Source organism: Vanacampus margaritifer, chromosome 16, assembly GCF_051991255.1.
Source record: "Vanacampus margaritifer isolate UIUO_Vmar chromosome 16, RoL_Vmar_1.0, whole genome shotgun sequence".
Lineage (NCBI taxonomy): Eukaryota > Metazoa > Chordata > Actinopteri > Syngnathiformes > Syngnathidae > Vanacampus > Vanacampus margaritifer.
In genome coordinates, this window is record NC_135447.1 from 8346405 (window position 1) to 8366875 (window position 20471).

General features: G+C 38.3%; 1 protein-coding gene across 6 annotated transcripts in view; it reads right to left on the reverse strand.

The window, feature by feature from the left end:
- Positions 1-20471, reverse strand: part of LOC144035931 (glutamate receptor 3) — a 62856-nt gene that overhangs the window by 24650 nt on the left and 17735 nt on the right. For all 6 annotated transcript variants that reach the window (XR_013288534.1, XM_077546044.1, XM_077546041.1 and 3 more), the window contains 2 exons: positions 18704-18943; positions 4526-4713 (listed from right to left, as the gene is read on the reverse strand). Coding sequence is in view for 5 of the 6 variants with exons in the window: in XM_077546044.1 (XP_077402170.1) it covers positions 4526-4713; positions 18704-18943 (428 nt within the window). In the remaining variant the exon portion in view is untranslated. The remainder of the gene's footprint in view (positions 1-4525; positions 4714-18703; positions 18944-20471) is intronic.

Below are 20471 nucleotides of genomic sequence, written 5' to 3' on the forward strand. Positions count from 1 at the left end.
CCCAACGGAATCACATCTAATTACGCAGAATGGAGCCTGAGTTTAGTGTGGATCTGGATGCGTGCCCGAGTGCCTTCAATAGGATTTGCCTCCCTACCCACTGATGGAAAATTCTCTTTGTTACACTGATACACTATTGGCTGCCTTCTTCGCATCTCCAGTGCTTGATAATGGTCCCTTTTCACCAGTCAGCTCATTATTCCTATCGTACTAAAAAAAAAAAAAAGGAAAAAAAAATCGGAGTTGGAAGAGAACTGCCAAAAACTCTACACCAAAGCAAAACCAGGAAGGAAAGGCACAGTGGTACAGCAAACAATGGCCCAAATATCAATGTAAGAAAAAGAAGGGAAAAAAAATCGCAGTGCTCCAATGTGATCTTTGTGCCTGCTTTGTTGTTGTTTTAAATGTTCACCTCTACTGTATTATATAAAATAATTATTTATAATTGCTGGTAACTTGTGAGAAGATATGTTTGACAGTCAATTATGAGGATGTGAAACAAAATGAAAAAGCCAGTTCAAAACAAACAAGGTGTCCAAAAAAAACATTGCGTACCTACTTGTGCACTCTCCTATCTCCCCCTGTTATTTATATGGTCGCTGATATGAATCATTTAGTATAGCCAGAAGGTTGAAACTGCTGTTTGACATGCACATTAGTCATCACTTCATATTGTTATGCTTTTTCCCTGTCAGAAGTGTTTTGATACCACCGATACTCCTTAGAATCTACTATATCTTCAACTCGGGATAACAAAATGTAACATTCCCGTCAATATAAAATAAAATACATTATTGTTTGTCCCAAACCCCAAAATGGGGGAAAATTCCAGTTTTATGACACCAATGTGGATAGTAGCAGTATGCAAGAAGATTAAGATTAATTCCTGCAACATATATGTATTTGCCTGAAAAGTAAAAAAAAAAAAGCAAAACTTCTTGTCCATAATTCCAAAGTGAAAGTTTGGCACAAATACAACACTATACAGCAGTATCATACGTAGGGGGTTATGTTTCTGTATGTGTAACTGGGGCATAAGGATGAATTGAATTATGAGCAGTTCAAAACAGCAGTTAGCATTAGCATAAAACCGTCAGACTTATGCTAGCAAATAAACAAATAAAATAAAACGTCAGGAAAAGCCAACTAGAATAGCTGAAATTTGTTTGGGGTTGATTAGAGACACGTTAAATGGTTGGCAGGGTTGTGTTCACTCCCATTTGAACATGTCAACATGGCCACTTATAAGAGGGTGTGCACACTTGTACATTTCCCTCTCAAAAACACTTTTTGCTTTTTTTTCAATTTAGCCGTACAGGTTATAAGTCACATTAGTGTTTTTCAAGGTTTGAAAGAATTTATCAAGTTTCATTTTTTTACATTACAAAAACTTGACATTTAACTTTGACTGCCAGACGTTTTCAGAAAAGGGATGCCGTGGGTGCCAGCCGATTTAAGCATTTTGACTGATCTTTCAAGGTCCACAGAAAATTATGTGTTTGGACTATGGAAACACACATACTACCAAATGAAAGATTGGACTCTCATCTTTCATCAGAAAAAAAAGTTTGTTTCTACCTTATTCCGTTTTTCAGTAATCAACAATAGAAAATGGTTAGTTTTACCTCTGTTTTGAAACAAACGTTTTTTAACGTCTTTGGCACTCCTCCATAAGATTTTACTAAACGTTATTTAACATTTTTGTCAGTCAAAGAGTTAAAAGGGGGTGTGTAAACTTTTTTTTTTCGCCACTGCAAATGCTTAATTGAGGTTTACGAAGGCATAATGAGGTATGGTGAGGTCAAGCATCCAATTTTGAAAATGTTTCATTTCTGACGTGGTCGACGTTGGGGGCATTTGACTCTCCTGTTTAGCCATAATTGATGTTTTACAGGCGAAATTCCAAACTCAAATCAAATCAATGCTTCTTCTTCCCTGCCTTGGCCGAGCATTTCTGAGTCTCATCTTTCCCTCCACAGCTCCAGACAGTCCAGACTTACACGACATGGCACAATTCCCAAAAGCTCTCGGCCGTTTCACTATTTTCCCCCTTCCCTCTCTCGCTGTCCACTATGCGGAAGAAGGCTGGAGGTAACTGGCCCCGTGCCATCGTTTTTAGATCCACTGTGCTTCTATTATTGATGAAAGGCTTAGAGGTGTTTATTGTTGTGATTTTGCAGCGGTGGGCAGGTAGACAGATACCTTTAAAAGGTGGTTCGAGAGCCTGGTAGGATGGGGAACATGTAACCAATCTGGACACAAATAGGTTCTACATGATGTAGAGCATATTGGAAGACTTTTGCGTAGCATTTTTGTGTAGCAGTTTTAATGAGAACCCGAAGAGCGATTCCAAAAGAATCACGTGCGTAACGGTAGATATTGCCCGGAGGAGCACTTGCCGCAATTATCTGATAGGATATTTACATCCTCCAAAGGCGTTATGTTTATATCAACAGCGTTTGGTAAATCAACATAGTAGTTATTACAGTAAATTTAGAGATAATCATTATTACATTTCAGCAGTAGGATGATGATTTTGGTTGACCTTCCGCTACATACTGATTTATTGACCATTAACAGCCAGCCAAACAATATTACAAATATTTAACATCTTTTATTTTGCTTTTAAAGAAATTTTTTTTTTAGGTTTGCTTTTAATGATTTTACAGTTTAACTCTTTGACTGCCAGACGTTTTCAAAAAAGGGATGCCGTGGGTGCCAGCCGATTTAAGCATTTTTGACTGATCTTTCAAGGTCCACAGAAAATTATGTGTTTGGACTATGGAAACACACATACTACCAAATGAAAGATTGGACTCTCATCTTTCATCAGAAAAAAAAGTTTGTTTCTACCTTATTACGTTTTTCAGTAATCAACAATAGAAAATGGTTAGTTTCACCTCAGTTTTGAAAAAAAAAAAAAAAAAAACGTCTTTTAACGTCTTTGGCACTCATCCATAGGATTTTACAAAACGTTATTTAACGTTTTTGGCAGTCAAAGAGTTAAATTATTCTATTGTATTAGTATACTGTATTTGCATGTATGTTTTCTTTTATTATATTAATCTTTTCCCTGTCCAATTTCTTTTTGGCTGTTTGTTTGCTTATGTGTATGTATTTTTATTTGTTTGTAAAACACCTTGCGCTGTATTGCATGAAAGGTGCTATATAATAATAATAATAACAATTATTATTATTATTATTCCATAATAATAATAATAATAACAATAATAATAATTAAAATAATTATTATAATAAATATTATTATGGAATAATACTAAATATTTTGGGAATTACCAATGTTGTTAACTAAGGGCAGCTGTGCTGTAAAATAAACCTTTGAAAAATATGAAATTTAAAAATATTAAGTGTTGTCAGTACATTATTATATTATGATTGATTCATACTGTCTAAAATATATATTGTATATATAAATGTATATAATATGTTGTTCCCATCCATCCCACTGCTTATCCTGTTCAGGGTCACGGGTGATTTGGAACTTATCCCAACTGACTGGGCGAGAGGCTGTGCACACACTAGACTGGTTGTCAGTCAATTACGGGACTCTCTTAATTAATGAACATGTGCCTTGTCGTCGCTAATATATTCCCCTCCTGTCAGGGGAAATTAAGATGCAATGAAGGTCAGAAAAAAACACGCTAAATCAAGATTATCGAGGATCCTGACGCAAAAGGTCGAGGCGTTTTTTTTGTACATAAATATGTCAGCAAAGAACAGGAGGGAATCAGACGAGTTCAAATGAGAATAGAAACACACCAACAATCTTGAGCTATGAAAATATATCCACTTAAAGCCTCCAGTGGCTGGAATGTATTCCACTGAGTTGTCGCAGCAAAGACAAGCTCTGCGATGACGAGCGGCGCTAGCCGGCAGCTAGTTCTTGGGCTAACAGGCGTCCGCGGCGAGCGCTTCCAATACGTTACCATCCCACTCTGTGTTGTGTCATGTGTGGGTCCGCACAACAGAGACACCTCAGGGGAAGTCAACTGTTTATAAAACACGGCAGCACACATTATTCAGCCTGCGGCTCACGCTAAAGAGCACATGCATCCTGCGAGCTAGCTATAAAGCCCTGCAATTCTTTCTTCACGATTATAAAACCAGAGCCGAGAAACAAACTCCAAACCTCTGATGAAGAACTTGTAGAAGTAATTATCTTTAGTGTATATACAGTACATATTCTCCAATGTGCTCTCACAGCGAGCAAGCACTCGGTGTGACTCATGTGGGACAAATGCAGTTCACCAAGGAAACAAATATGAGGAGGCTGTTTAATTCCCCCCTCCTGCCTGAAGCATAGTTGACTTCAAACAAGCAGCAACAAATAATAACAAACTTGCAACGGTGCAACCATTTTTCGCTCTCGTTTTAACACATCCTCTACATGAAAACCATGACATCTGATTTCACCAGAAGCACTTGGATTCCCCAAAATAGCAGAGGATCCACAACCCGAAGAAGAGATTGAAAAAAAATATAATTAGGAAAGTTGTCTGACTACCTGCTCTAGAATGGAGTTGATCCTGTTCACCTCACAGTCGACGAGGAAGCGTTTCTCCTGCCGGCGGTCCATCTCCTCAATGATGCGCCGATACTCGGTGGGGTCCACGATGTTCCCCACTGAGCGAGCTGTCACCTGCCAGTTGTTAGCTACAGCCGACTCCATGATGGCCTGGAGGATGGCAAAGCCTGCGAGAAGAACACAAGGGCACATTTAGCTGTAGCTGCATTAGCGTTGAGCCATCCATGCATTTTTCCACTGTTTTACTCACTCTGAAGACATTTAACATTTTCTATGCATATTTTTACTGTTTATGAATTTACTTATAGTATATAGATGCCATATAACTGTGATAATGTCTGTGTGAAATATATTGGGCATATTAACTGTATTGTAATGAATAACACTTTTCACTCCCTTCCAGCTGGTGAGATAGGAATGTACATGGGAGTCAAGTTCTCAAGTTCTCATGGCGATAACACTGTGGGTCTGAGGGAGTCTAGGTCGCATGGCATTACCTGCCTACATCATATATCCGGGATGGTAGGAGAACTGGAGTAAACATGTCAGTAAATCACTTGTCTGTCTATTATAATTACTAACCCTTTGTCCAGCCTCAGAGGAGGAGTATGCTTTTTTCATCTATAAAACCACTGTGTGTTTTCATATTGACACACTCGAGGCTTAACATCACCTTTGAATGTAAGCATGTCTTGTGTCTTTTAGGAGCTCCTAAAATAAATCTTTTGCAAAAGAAGCTTCTTCATCAGATCTCATCTGCAATTATTTCGAACACGCAAAGATTACACTTAATATAGTAATCAAATAATACCTTCAACTCTCACCTTTTAAAATGCATTTCTTGATTTAATATGTACCAACGTATTTTAAGTCTAAACTGCTTTTGTGTGGTGATGAGGAAAAAATGAATTCAACTAGGCTACTTTTATACTGTTCTCAGAGGCCGCGACGGCGCCATTTAATAAGGCTATAAAATATAATAATCTTGATTATTTTTGCTTAATTTTGAAATCAATTAATAAACACGAATATTCATTACTTAAAAACGTATTATTTATTGAAAAACATATATTGAAGGCTAAATGTAGCCTAAAATAACGTACAAAATTACAATTTGTAACAAATACAGTGGAGTTGACAAATCTTTCTGTTGGGCCTAACTTTTTGCTGATAAAATCCCCTATTTATGCCTGTCTGCATAATTTTTGTGCTTTCTGTATACACTGCTCCTTCTAAGGTACCATGTTTGCTAACATGCTAAACAGCTAACGTGTGCCACCAGCTGATAGCACACTGAAGATTTAGGTGAAGGTCTGACAGTCAAAAATGTAATAAAATGCCCAATAGGAATGTAGTAGTTGGTACTTGTATCAACTGCAAACCGACAATTTACTGTACATGATTTATTTTCAATGGTAATGTCGTGAAATGAGTTAGCGCAGCTTCATACAGTATTGTGCTGTACATGACCTTTTTAGCTTCCCAAAAATGTAGCTAAAAAGCAGTGGCAATCAAAACTGAACTGTACAGTATCTCTATAACAGCAGAATTTATGATAAAGCTAATCTCATCGTTTTTGTGCAGGTGTACCTAAAAAACTGGCAGCTGAGTGACTAATCTGCAGTCAAAATGCTGAGCTGAAAAAGCACTTTAGTGAGCACAATAGGTGTACAGGAAGTGAGTGGCAGGTTTACTTTGTAGAGCTCAGAGGAATAGAGTGGGACGAATCAGGTGAGTCACATAGAAAGACGAGCAGGTGTTAATCTGGCTCGGCAGCAACATTAAATCCACAGAGGCGGTTCAAGAATCATGGTCAGCAGTCAGAACGGGTCGCTGAGCTTCTTGTGAAATATTCGCTCTGTGCTTGTGTGAGTTCTTTGTTTCCAGCGGTCTAAAATCAGTCACGTTAGGTTCAAGACAACATATTGTACACCAAGGTTTGTACACGCGTTGATTGAAGGAAGATTTTGGTCTTGTGTTTATGTCTCTGCATTGGGAAAATGAAGCAAAAACTACATCATGAAGTGCTATCGGACTTGTGTAAGAGAATGGCATTGGGTTTACGGAAGAACCAGCTAAGTCCGGACAAAGTTGTATATAAAGGTGTGAAGTCATTTGTTATCCACCCAATTTCTGCCTTTTAGTCCAGGGACAGCGCACAGAAGCCTTGCTGTTATTTATGAACGTACTGCATCGTATTTTATTTGTGGGTCAAAGGAATATGATCGTTACAAACAGTGACTGATTGACTGCAAGCAAGTAGGTCACTGTCACATGCCTGAGGCCATGGACCTTTTTTTATTTATTTTTATTTTTAAAGTGCTCCACATCAGTTTTTGTCGATGTGCTGGTAAAAGAATGATTTAAATATTTAATCAATTAAATCAACCCCAAAAATGTCTTTACAAATATGTTATACAACTTATATATAACATTGCATTTGTGGAATATGAATTAAGCAGGGGCGGCTGTTTTGCTACTTACTGTCGACTGAAATGACATCGCAGTTGCTCAAGGCTCATGTAGCGACCAATCACGGCTCACCTATTGTCTGAGTTTGGCTATGTGGCGTTAGTAAGGTGAGCCGTGATTGGTCATTACTCTGAGCAACTGTGATGTCATTTTCAGTGGCAAGTGGCAAGTGGCAAAATGGCCGCCCCCTGAGATGAATAAAAACAGGTGGGTTTAACAACTTTATTCATATTCCACAAACGGAATATTAATCAGAATGTCGTGTTTAGACTAGCGGGCCTGCATAGAACATATTGTAAAGAAAATTTGATGTTTAATTTCCCGTTCTTGAATATTTCCACAATACCAGAAATCTACTTAATGTACTTACATTGCTTCTAAATCTACCATTTCTATCCAGTGACCTTTATAGAATATACAAATCAAACAAAGTATCCCAGTAATTGGAAGTATAAGTTCAGTTTTCAGTAGTCTACATAATAATTAGTATTAAATTCAATGGAAGATACTGACTCCAAATGACCCACTGTCATATCCCACACTGTCAAAACGACAACATCCGAATGGATGTCACTCATGCTAACGTGCATTGATCCCCCAAAAATATATACATGCACAGTAAAAGCAAGCAGCTAGTCGCTAGTGGCCCTCCCCAGATGGATGTGCCGGCTGATCCATTCCTAATAAGGCATCAGAGCACAGGGATTCAGGTGACATGATGGCTGGTGACCTTCAGAGCAGCATGCATTAAGCAAGCGGCTCTCCAGTCAGCTGTGGCCTTTAAAGGCAAGTGCATCTCGACGGGCGCCGTCGCATCGGCCGCTCGGGAGGCACAGGAGCGTCCACATGGCTGACCCTCGGGGATTTGTGGATAAGAGGCGGCAGATGGCCCCAAACTGGTCCTCAGTCTGACATCGTTCAAGCAGGTCAAACATTAAAAAGTGAAAAGAAATGTGAATATTAGGGGTGGCAGACAAGCGGAAAGAAAAGGCTGAGTCTCTGTACCACTATTAGACTCCCTTATACTAATAGCATAAGCTGGGATATACAAAACATTTGAAATGGATTTATAAATGACTCCCATAAGAGTTTTATACGTGTTATCTATATTTTTTACCCTGACATTAAACTATGCTAAGCAGGATATTTTGGAATTAATTATTTGAATACTAAAAGAAATGTCAAAGGCAACTAGCTAAAGTCTCTTGGTGAGCATTAGCGCTGTTGTGACTTATCAGTCAATGAACAAGTGACAAAGACTTTTGGTCCTTCTGGTCTTTTGGTTGACTTTGTAAACAGATGGCACCTTTTACAAGCGCCAGCAGGCAGGACGGGCATCAAGGACATTTCACCAACTCAATTATTCGGTCCTGCCTTGAAAAATAATGCTTAGTCCAAATGGAACATTGGATCATTTGACAAGGCAGAAAAAATGCCCTAAGAATGAGCTGTGATTGGCTGGCGACGAATCCAAATTGTACTCTGACCTCAGCACACCTGTGACCCTAATGAGGATAAGCGGTATAGATAACAAAAAATTATTTAAAATGGAAAAAAAATTACCCTATTTATTTTGACATGAATAAAATTTACTGTTTATTGCTCAAACACAACCTGTGCTACCTTAAACGTAGCCATTCACTGTCACGCTAAAGGATCATCTATGGTCAAAATTATCAATGATCAATGCGATAATTTTTTTGTGATTAATTAATTAATTAATGCTTTACCTTTGACAGCACTAATAAATAAATATATATATATATATATATCAACATAATTTTGTCTTTAATAGCATGATATTTTAAAATCTCGATGTATTATACTAATTTTATATTTAATTTAGGGACGTTCGATACCACTTTTAGTACTAGTGAGAGGGACGTTCGATACCACTTTTAGTACTAGTGAGAAGTTACCGATACCAAGATACAGATACCACTAGTACTTTTGATACATCAAATTTTCCCCCAAAAATGGCAGATCATTTACAATTTAGCATTTTTCCTTAAAATTGCAAGTAATTTATGGCAATTTTCTATTCCCCTAATTCGATGTATTTACTGATAGACTTGCCGCTAACAAAATGTTTTCAGGCCAATTGGACTGGAGATTATTCTCAATGACCAATTCATAAATCGTAAAAATAAAATAGAATTAAATGAAAGAAAAAACACTTCTATCAAAGTGTGTGTGTTTTTTTTTACACAGTCTGTAAAAGAACAAACTGTGGGTCTCTCACCCGACCACGTTTCTTCAAGGCAATAATGTGTGTTGTGTGTCGTCTCATCTGTGACTCAGTCGTCCTCCCGCCTCCCTCGAGGTGGTGACCTCTTTAAAATCCTAAAGGAGCCATCTGTACCCACGTTGTGCGTCTTAAATCCGAGAAAGCTCACACAAAGATCTCTGGAAATATCCAGTTAGCCTAACAAGCTGCCGTTAACTCATCAATAGCATCTCTCTATTCCAAATGAGACGAATCGCACCACTGGCCCTGCCAGCGCCCCCCCCCCCAAATGAGAGCTCATCAAACACATCATTCCTTATCTAACAGCCACTGCCGTATTTGCTAACAACATGTTGAGCATTCGCACCTCTGCTTCCTGTTTGCAGCCCGTGTTGTGTGATCATTGTCAACTTGTAAAAATCAAATGGACAAAGAGAAGGCGACTAACAAACAAAGCGTTCTTTCAAATGTAACGCCGGCCCTTTTTCCGCTCACTCGCATCCTCTCTTCTTAAAGCAAAGAAAAACAACGTTTTCTCTTGGGGCGAGCAGGGAAGCGCATGTCACATCAATCTCTTTCATAATGCATAAAGACGTCTGCTGTAATGGCTTTTCGTTATCCTGAAAGCGATAGTCCTGAAATAGATGAGAAGAGAGGCGGTAAACTGCGCAGAGCTTCACAACCGAGAGGGTCTTTAATAGTCTGCGCTGAGGTTGGCTCAGATTAGATATGATGAGCTGGATTGTTAGGAAGAGGAAAGCGTGCAATCCATGAGTAAAAAATACATAAACGGGTGAATTTGACAGCTGACAATGCGCGGACCTCTGCGCCGTTGCCCGCTTTGTGACGCAGGCCGGTCACAAAGGCTTTGCTGACTCCTCTGTTCCTTCCTTCCCTCGCTCGCTCGCCGCCTCCGTACGCTTTTGGTTTACTCCTCCACTCCATTGCAACCATTTTTTACTGCTGTAAAGACGACCGGGACAACCGGCTGAGAGATGGAAAATTTGGCCCGAATCGTCATCTTGCTCCTGGCCTGCGCTCAACTGAAGCAGCAGGAGGGAAAATACTTTGAAATGCAAGCAGAATTAAACCAGCGCTCTGCATCTAATATAAAAATAGAAGCCTTGTGTATATTCATGTGTGTGGTACGCTGTCATCTCATGCATGAGTGCACAGACCCCAGGCCAGGATCTTTGGCTTGCACACACTTTAAATGCAGCAATCTCTCTGACTATTGTGCTGATCTTGCAAAAAAGAAAAGGAAAAAAAAAGCATATCTTCTTCTCTTCCACTCTCTAATAGGTGTCTGGATATGTGTGTGACCCGAGGCTCTAACTTGGCAGCCTTGTGTAAATGGTCCACAGATCATCACACAGCCTCCAGCAAGAATTTCCGTTAGTGTGTAAAGATGATAACAGTGATTTTATACCCCAACCGACCAATCCCCCCCCCCCCCCATATAGTGCACAACTGACATTCGGACAGACCAAACATGGGTCACTTTTTTCATGAGCTACTGTAAACTACATTATTTTTATAGGTACATAAAAGGCCTATTTATCTCAAATCTAAAAAAAATAATAATAATAATTCAAAAATGGGGGCAAGAACAAAGATGTTGTGTGTACAATATATTTATGTACAGTAACTTGTATACCAATGCAAACTACAAATAACAGCAACTCCCTGGCTTACATTGGCGAAAAAAAGAGGTCATGTTTATCATGGTGAGAGTAACCCAGGTTCACCTTGACGAGATGTTTGTTATTACAACAAAAATTGGTTATGTCTCCAGAAATCTTGACAATTGTAATTGTCCACCGACTGGACTTAAGAGCATTAAAAAGCTGCAGCTCAAGTTTTGGTCACTGAATGTTTAATCTGAGTTTTACAGATTTATTATTATTATTATTTACATAATTATTATTTTTTTTTTTTAGATAACATTTTCTTCAAATTAATTAATGATTGAATAAAAAATGAAATATTCCAAAAATAGAGTAACATTTTTTAATTTGTCAGAAAAAAGAGAGGAAAGGTAGAAAAAGTTTTTAAAAATACCTGAAAATGTCCAAAAAGAGGAAAACTATCATGAAATGTCCACAAAAAAAGTAGAAAAATGCCCCCCCCCCAAAAAAAATTTAATTGCCATAATAAGTCCATAAAATTGCCAAAAATGTCAGAAATTTATCAAAAAGGCAGAAAAGTCTAGAAATGTATAAAAAATGAAGTGTGAAAAATGACAACAACAAAAAAATCCTAAAATGGAAGCCGAGATGTAGATGAAAATGAATCTCAAAGTATTGAATGACTAACAATAACACACAGTTTCATTCATCACAGCATTTTCCTGTTATGCTGCACAAGTCAAACCTAAGTGCGAGTGTTACACAATTGAGCTCATTTGAAATCTTTTTAATCATTTACTTGAAGTATATGTTTTTTAAAATATATTTTAGTAAACTCTTTTTTTATTTCTGTATTTTCTTTGTAAATGTCTCTTGCTGTTATTTTTCTAAATGTACTTTTAATGATGTGAAATACACAGCGTTACCTTGACTATGAAAAGCGTCATATGAATAAAGCCGCCATGCATTGCCTTGAACCACGCAGTGCAACCTTCATCTACAAAACTGACAATACACTGCGCCTGACACTGTACTACAGTAAAAAGCAGCACAATTTCATTTTTTGCTAAGCAACTGTCTGCTGCCTGTGGAAGAGCACATGCATGTTGACAGTGCTGACGGCAATTCACAGAGCGGGGGGGTGCAGTGGGAGCTGTCCGAGGTCCTGAAGTTCACAACCATCGCCGCACTGAGGCAAGAACCCTTCAAACTACGCAACGTAACTGAAGCAAAATAAATGTAAACAAGTGTGCCAGTGCTGCTTCCAGTTCGTGAAGGCATTTTGCAATGCAAGTGTGCTGTAAAAAGAGCATGATTTGCTGTTCCACAAACAAAGAGCTTAGAGTTACTGCTGCTACACTTTCTGCTTGATGACAAGAAGACTTTTGATATCCAGGGGATAACATGGGGTCGGCAAATACTAATTACTGTAATTACGCTAAGAAATACTGGTTTCAATGTTGCCTTCTAGGTTGCAAACATCTAAAGAGTATTTTTGTGTACTACGCTGCATAAATGTGAATCCACACACAATTTGTAAATACAGGCAGGCAACCGGGCAGAAAGCCTGCAGCTTTTTGATGGATGTTTTTTCCACTGCCTCTGCATGCGTGGACGTGCATGGATCAATTGGTGCCATTTTGGGCGTCTGTGGAGAGCGGGCACTTTGTAACACTGCCAGTGCACGTAATTGCACACATACATACACACACACACACACAGATCTAAAGTGACTTACATACTTACATATATACATATGTATATATAAGAGTGTAACAAAAATAATAATATTTGAATTGGAAAATCAGTTTTGCTTTAAAGCAGTGGTGTCCAAACTCGGTCCTCGGGGGCCGGTAGTCCCGCAGGTTTTGGATATTTCTCTCCTCCAACACAGCTGAAGCTCATCAGCAAGCTCTACTAAGCCTGATAACAATCCTGTTGATTGAAACAGGTGCGTTGGAGCAGGGAAACCTCCAAAACCTGCGGGACTACCGGCCCCCGAGGACCGAGTTTGGACACCACTGCTTTAAAGGATGTGAGTGCTTCAGTACATGAATTGCTGAAATCCTGATGATTTGTTGTTTCTTTGAATTTAATTAACTTCAATAGTGAGTTTTGGATAGTTTTACCTGTTACCGGTTAATAAACAGAACAAAACTGAAAATACAAATCTTTGTCTTTGAAGGAAAATCTTGTTTACAGTACTGGCAAATTAATTAATTAATTAAAAAAAATAATTGCAACCAGAAGAAGGCCTTGATTGAGTCAGCAAACTCAACTTCCAAGCTAGTGACGTAAAAATATTACTTCAGCTGTGGAAAGTTGAGCTATATCCTCCATTAAAGTTCTACTGCTGAAAAAATACTTTTTTGCATTTTTCTTGAAGTAAATATACATAGGTCGAAATTGACCCGTAACACCATAGATGTTACTATAGTCAATAATATTTAAATTAATAAATAAATAAAACAAATTAATCTAAGAGATGTGTTCTAATAGCCCCCAGTAATAGTCAGGTAACACAACAACCTTGTATTTATTTATATGATTCTCTTGGTGTTTATTTTATCTTTTTTTTTTTTATTGAAATCGAGGGGTATACTGACAAAAAAGGCCCAGAAGCCCACACCAACAACATTAAAACTAATATTTTCATGGATAAGGAAGACTAACAAGCCAACCAAGAGATGAGAAATAAATTGGATGATATCTACTTGTTTTTAGTGTATTTTACAGCTGATTTAAGACACGGGTCGAAACCGACCCGTTAACATAAGAGATGGTAACAGAAAGTTAACACAAGACGAAGGTTAAGGGATAAATGTGCCCAACCCAATTGAGCGTCAACATTCAAAGTTGTTCAAGGAACATTTATTTGAATGCCCGGCCTAAATATGGATTTGTGTGAATGTGTTATCCAAACATTAAATCCAAAGGTCACATTTTGTTAATACTGTATTTGCAGATGCTAATAAAAGCTAATTGAAGTGACTTTCATCATCTATTAAATGCAAGAAAAAGGCCCAGCTGTGTCGTAAGAGTTGTTTAATTAAATATTCCTCTGTGTGATTTGTTTGTAAAAGTACCTTTCTCATCTGCATGTCTTTGCTTTGGTTACCACTTGAAACCCTTGAAAAGCACCATTGAGTCTCTGCTCGCCTATGCTGTCGCCATTTTGTTCTCCTTTTACGTTGCCATGTTTATGTGCCGGGAAAGAGTCCTTGAAGGGGGGAGAAAGAGCCGTTTGAAACTGAAGAGTGGCTATGATGAATCTCTCTGACAGCCCCGATATTATAAACTGGGATAAATACAGTGTACGCAAGATGGAGACTTGGGTCAAATCTCATTGATGTGCGTCCACATCCTAGTGAAGGTGCACTGAAGTGTTTACAGCATGGAACATCTGCTTGCAGGCTTTTCCACTTCCTGTTAATGAGCTTGCGTGCCTGACTGCTGAGTGCAGCTCTTTAGCAACGCGCGATTAATTAGATATTTTCTTCAAGAGACCAACGTTGAATGTAAAGTATCTACTAACCTGGCTAGTGCCGTTTGATGGAGTGGGCGGGGCAATTTTGACAGGGTTGTTAGATTGCTACACCTTATTTCAATGGTAGGTGTAATGAAGAGTTGATTTCCTTATACAATATGTTGTAGCAGATGACAAATTAAGTAATTGTTGATCAGGAACGGCTTTGTTGTGAAAACCAATGTTCGTAACTTGTGTTTTGCTCAAGCCGTCGTATACCGCAGACACGCTTGCAATTCCGCAATCAAAATGTCATATTTTGCTGCAATACAACAATCAGTCTTTTTTTTAAAACCACATCCAGTTACAGACTGTAAAGAGTACTGACCCTGCAGTTCGTCACGTTGATTGCTGTCAAAGTGTTACAATTTCCTACTGTCTCCAAAGCCATGAATGCATCTGAATGGGATTGGATGAAAGAGCGGAGGGGTGGGCCCATTGCGTGGAAAATGAGCTTGTGTTTGGAGGCTAGCAGGTTGGCAACACTATCTCATTGATTCATCGACAGAGCATCCACTTTATAAGTATAAATATATTTATAGTTTTATAAACAAAAATGATGGTAAGTTCTACGATCTTATATACTTCTCGTTTCATTTATGCTAACGCTATTATTAGTTAAAGTAAGCCAATGACAATGCTGACATTAAAAAAATACATATAATCAATTAGGCATGTATTAGGATGCAGGGTGGGGCGTTATTTTTATCTAAATGAAAATGCTCGTTATGACTTTGGATTAAGTACAAATTGCAGTAAATCATCTAAGCATTAATAAACCTGGCAAGGTCCCACTCGAGTGGCCAGCTGGTGAAGACCAGATGTTGCCCAGTTCGAGAGGTCTTTTTATTTTTTGCCAGCAGGCTGTTAAATGAGGACATTTCAAAGCTAGTACAAGCACCGCAAGCGGATGACGTCACACTGCAGCAGATAAACGTGCAACGCTTTCTCTCGTCTTTTTATGAAACTGCTGTCTTGAGGAGACTGGCAGTCTGAGTTTCCTCCTTTTGTCTCACTTGTGATCATCAAACAATAAATTGTTGCGGTGAGAAGTGGGCTGCATGAAGCAGCACTAAGGGGGGAAAAACGAAGCTCATTATTTCCGAATCATAGTTGGTGTGTCAGTTCCTTTTAGATCAACTGCAGACTGCTGTCACCGAGCGACGTTGCCGACATTAATGTGCACTTGATACACATTACATTTTGAAGTACAATTTTGGAAATTAAATGTGCAGTTCATACATGAATGCATTTAATGGTTTCTATGGGATTCTGTTTTGTCATGCATTGAAAATCCAATTTTACAGTTACAGTTTTGGATGGTGGTTAAGCTTTCAGGCAATATTTTTTTTAGGGGTGTCAGGCGATTACATTTATTAAATTCTAATTAGTCGTAAGACTTCAATAGTTAACTCACAATTAATCATACATTTTACATCTGTTCTAAATGTACAATAAAATATTTTTTTCTAAGTTTCATACTCTTGTTAATATAAAACTGAAATAAAAAAAACTATTAGTAATGTGGCTCCATCTTTTAGTCATTGATACAGTAATTTCATAATAATTCATAAACTTGAGTTAAAATTGAAAAGATGTTAAAAAAAAGTGTGTGATATTGATTTGTGTTGAGGTCATTTTTCTGCCACTAGATGGCATAATTGCATTTGTAAGACAGTGACAGATCAATGCATTTTGCTTTTCATATTAAGAGCTATTTAATTTTTAACATGAATGAACTTGTGCACATTTTTTAAATTGTAAAATACAACTTCACACCTCCACAAATATATACAATATTATTACCGCAAAATTTTGACGTGGGCGTGTCTGCTGCAGTGCGAGTGGAATTCCCCCAGTACAGGCTTTCCAAGTAAGGGCCGGTCATTAATCTCGCGTTTAAAAAAATTAGTGGCGTTAAAGGAACTTTAAATGAACGCACTTATTTTGAGAACCCATATATATATATATATATATATATATATATATATATATATATATATATATATATATATATATATATATATATATATATATGATGATCATAAAATCATATTTTCTTTTTCAACAAAGAAGAGTTCGGTGAATACGCATAGAAAACTGGTAGGGTTCAGTACCTCAAACAGGGTTAAGAACCACTACTCAGCAGCGTTGGTTGATTGTATTTTGTCTCAATACTTTTGTTCGTGCATCTGCAGAGAACCTGAGCCTGCTGCTCATCCCACTCCTGCCCCCTTCCTCTTCCGTTGATGAAAGTGGAGCTGCCATGTGAATGAGTGGTGATTGCGTTGCTGCAAAGGCCCAACAGGGAGGAGGCGGCCAAAATAGGAAGGCCAACGTGCCTCTCAGTAAACACAAGCTGTGCGGCATGTGGGAATCCATCCATAAATTGCAGTGTTTACACTGCGTCTGGCTGTGGAGTGCTAAAGATGGCTGGCCAACAAAGTCGCACGATCGGGAGGAGCGATGAGGAGAAGGATGATTGCGCTCAGGGGAGGTTACACACTCCTTAATCATTTTGTCACCGTCTCACCAGCGGCCTAATTATCAGCTTCTGCAATCTGCCACCGAAAGGTGTCGGCCAGGTCGATGAAACAAACGTCTCCACCCACCCAGATTTGAGATGGTCCTTCTCAAACACGGCTCAGTTTTGGAGTGTTATGGGGATAGAAATGGATTTTAAGAAAAGTGATTCAGCTGTTCTGTTCTGCTGATGTTACCAAATATCTTTTTGAGAGTCAGTTGCATGAGTGAGCAGATGATTAGACACCCACCTGAAAACGAAATATGTAAAGTGAGGCGGGGGAAGCAATGGAAAAAAAAGAGTGCTCTTGTCCTAGAAATGCACTGTGTCAGTTTAAAAATACTTGGGAGCATGCACTTGTGAACATTTCGGCACATTTAGGAGCAGAATGTTCTCAATGTAACCTTAAAGGTGCTCAGCACCTAACCACAATTTAAAGCAGACAGTATATTGCAATTAATAAATTAATAAAACATCATCCAATTTCTATGCTGCTTGTTCAAGGTAACATGGCGCTGAAGCTTACCTGAGATGACATCAGGCAAAAGGCAGACAACACCCTGGACTGGTTTCTTATTACAACAGGTGTTATGGAGGACCAAAAAAGTCCAAATAAAAAATGAATGCATAAATAAAAGTGAAAACAAAAACAGATACAAAAAATATATTTAAAAAATGAAATACAAAAATGATATATTTCCACATTTATTTTTATATTTATTTTTTGAGTCTTGTTTTTAATTTTTAAATTCATATTTACTTTTTATTTATTTATATAGTTTTGTTGTTTTTTTCCATTTATATTTCTTTTTTGTATTTAAGTTTATTTTTTTATGTATTAATTACATCTTTACCTGTATATCAGTTTTTATTTTCACTTTTATTTATGGATTTATTTTATATTTATTTATTTTCCCACATTTTTGGTCCTCCATATAGTCACTGGCCAATAAAATAGCAACCTTCAATTAAGAGTCCTAATTAAAAAAATCACAGAATATAATTTTAAGAAAGTCAATAGTGCATGCAATCATAATCAGTATTTGCTTCCCCAATTTAAAAATCTCGATCTAAAAAGGTTCCCTTTGCAGTCTCTTTTAAAATCATCCAAACTAGTCTTCATTTTTGACAAACATAATTTACAGATCATGGTAGAATGAGACCCCAAAAACGTGGGATATATGGTCGATTGAACTATTGACAAACAATCGTTCACACTTAAATTCATACCCATATACAATTTAAAGTCCGCAATTAGCCTAAGAAACTTGATTTTTCAAATGTAGGAAGTAAGGCTGGAACCCAGATTTGAACCCACAGAACATTGAGTCAAATGTAACAAGTCTGTAAATAGTTGCCCTACATGAGGGGAGCAAGGATCTTGCTGCAAATGGAGAAGTTTCAAAAAGCTACGCTATATCTTGATGTAATCCTATTAGCCAAATCTAAATGACAAAAAGCTAAATGACAATCAGAGAATGTTGAGGATTAGAAAGAGACGGCAGATGGACCGCCCGCACCTGTGGTCGACTCACTTCACGGGACGCAAGGAGCGATTGAACGCTCAGCCAGACATTCAGACGTTATAATGAAGCGATTCAGACTCGTTAAAGGCATAGATTCAAAATGTATCCGATGATTGAGGATGGTGGATTTACATATGAGAGACTCATCGTGCATACTGTGTAATTAAGAACAGATGTGCAGCACGGCTCATCTGTCTTCTGCTGGATATCAGTTTTTGCAAATGCAAGCAGTTCTGCCAGAAAGCAGCTCTTACCTCTATCCGTGTCGTAAAGGTAGACAAACTTCTCCCACTTGTAATGGTCCAGTAGACTGAGAACGGCGCCTCGCAAGCTGGGCCTCATCTGGATGACAAACTGCGCGTCCACGTCGATGGGGAAGCTGGGTGTGATGAAGGAGGTGTGCAGCGCCCCGCAGAAGGAGGTCAGCGTGTTCATGGACTTCCTGTCGTAGAAACCGAAGATGGCGTAGACTCCTCGGGAGAACTGAGAGCAGACTGATGACACAGACAGACAATGGCGTCACCGCAGGGGCACTCAAGAATTACTGTTACTCAGTGGTGAACCCTCAGGCCTAAATACGATCAGAAGCACTGAAATCATATATCAAAATGTAAATTCTGATACTTGTTCTGTGAAATTGTACATTTCCAAAAGTCCATTCTCTTCATTTGTCTAACTTTTGTGACCTGTGTGTTAATCAACATAATCAACAGGAAGTGACCCGGAAGTGTCCCACAATTAACAGGAAGTGCCCGAATATCAACAGGAAGTGACCTGGAAGTGACCCAATGGACTATATGACACGGGGAGGCGGGACTTCCGACTTACGGGTTTTCACCCATCAACTTTGTTTCCGTTTCCGGTTGGGTCGCGTCCCAGTACTTAGTCCATGTCAAAAAGGGACAGACACAACAGTTTGAGTTATTCAATTAACCCAAAAAGTTGGGTCAAATAAATAACCCACAAACAACGATTTGTGAATTATTAACTTGATTTGACCTAATCTTTTGGGTTAAATAGCTCAAAAAGTTGGTTCAAATCATTTTTGACGCAATTCAACTAGGTTATTCAATTAACCCAAAAAGTTAGGTGAAAATAATAACCCACAAACAACCTTTAAAAAAATGGGTAGCTTTGTGGGTTTTAAATTTAAATTTAATTTGACCCATTTTTTTGTGTTTAATAACTCAAAAAGATGGGTCGGCTCATTTTTGACCCAGTTCAATTGGGTTATTTAATCAAGCTCAAAAACTGATCAAATTAATAACCCACAAACCAACCCCAACAAACTTATCAAATGCATGGGTTATTAATTTAATTTGACCCAACTTCTAATTGAATCAACCAATTTTGGGGTTGTTTTGTCAGTTATTAATTTGACCCAACTTTTAGGGTTAAATAGCTCAATGGTTCATTTTTGACCCAATTTGGGTTATTTTTTAACCAAATGTTTTTAGAGGGTACAGCAAAGTTCGACTAGCAAAGCACGTCATTAGGGAAGATGGACATTTGCGAAAGACCTGCTCCATATTGCAAATATGAATGTGAGCCTGAATAGGATGCTGGAAAACATATGGATTGCAAATAAGGAATTCAATCATTCTCCACCAAAGTAATGGTGGCATGTTTGGTGCCCATGGCCATGTTCTGAAGCCCAATGCCCTCTATTTGTCCTTGGGTTTACGGCATTGGGTAATCAGCTAAACTAATGGAGAAATCAGTCCCCACCCTGAAACAAGAGAATGCAAATGTGCAAGCGCTAGGCTGTGCTGTACTGTAGTTTAGATGATTTATGCAGAGTCCAATCCTCTGCTGTGCGCAGGTCTATGGAAATGGGCTGCAGTCATAAATACCGAGCCACGGACCCGTGGACTAAAGGTTTACTGGAACAACAATGTTTGAACAACAAAAGACAACATCAAACCAGAGCGAAAGCCCATTTCTTACGTAGTCTCGAGAGGCAAATGCGCTGATATTTCTGAACATTTTCCATTTGTTGATAACATGTCTTTGTTTCAAAAA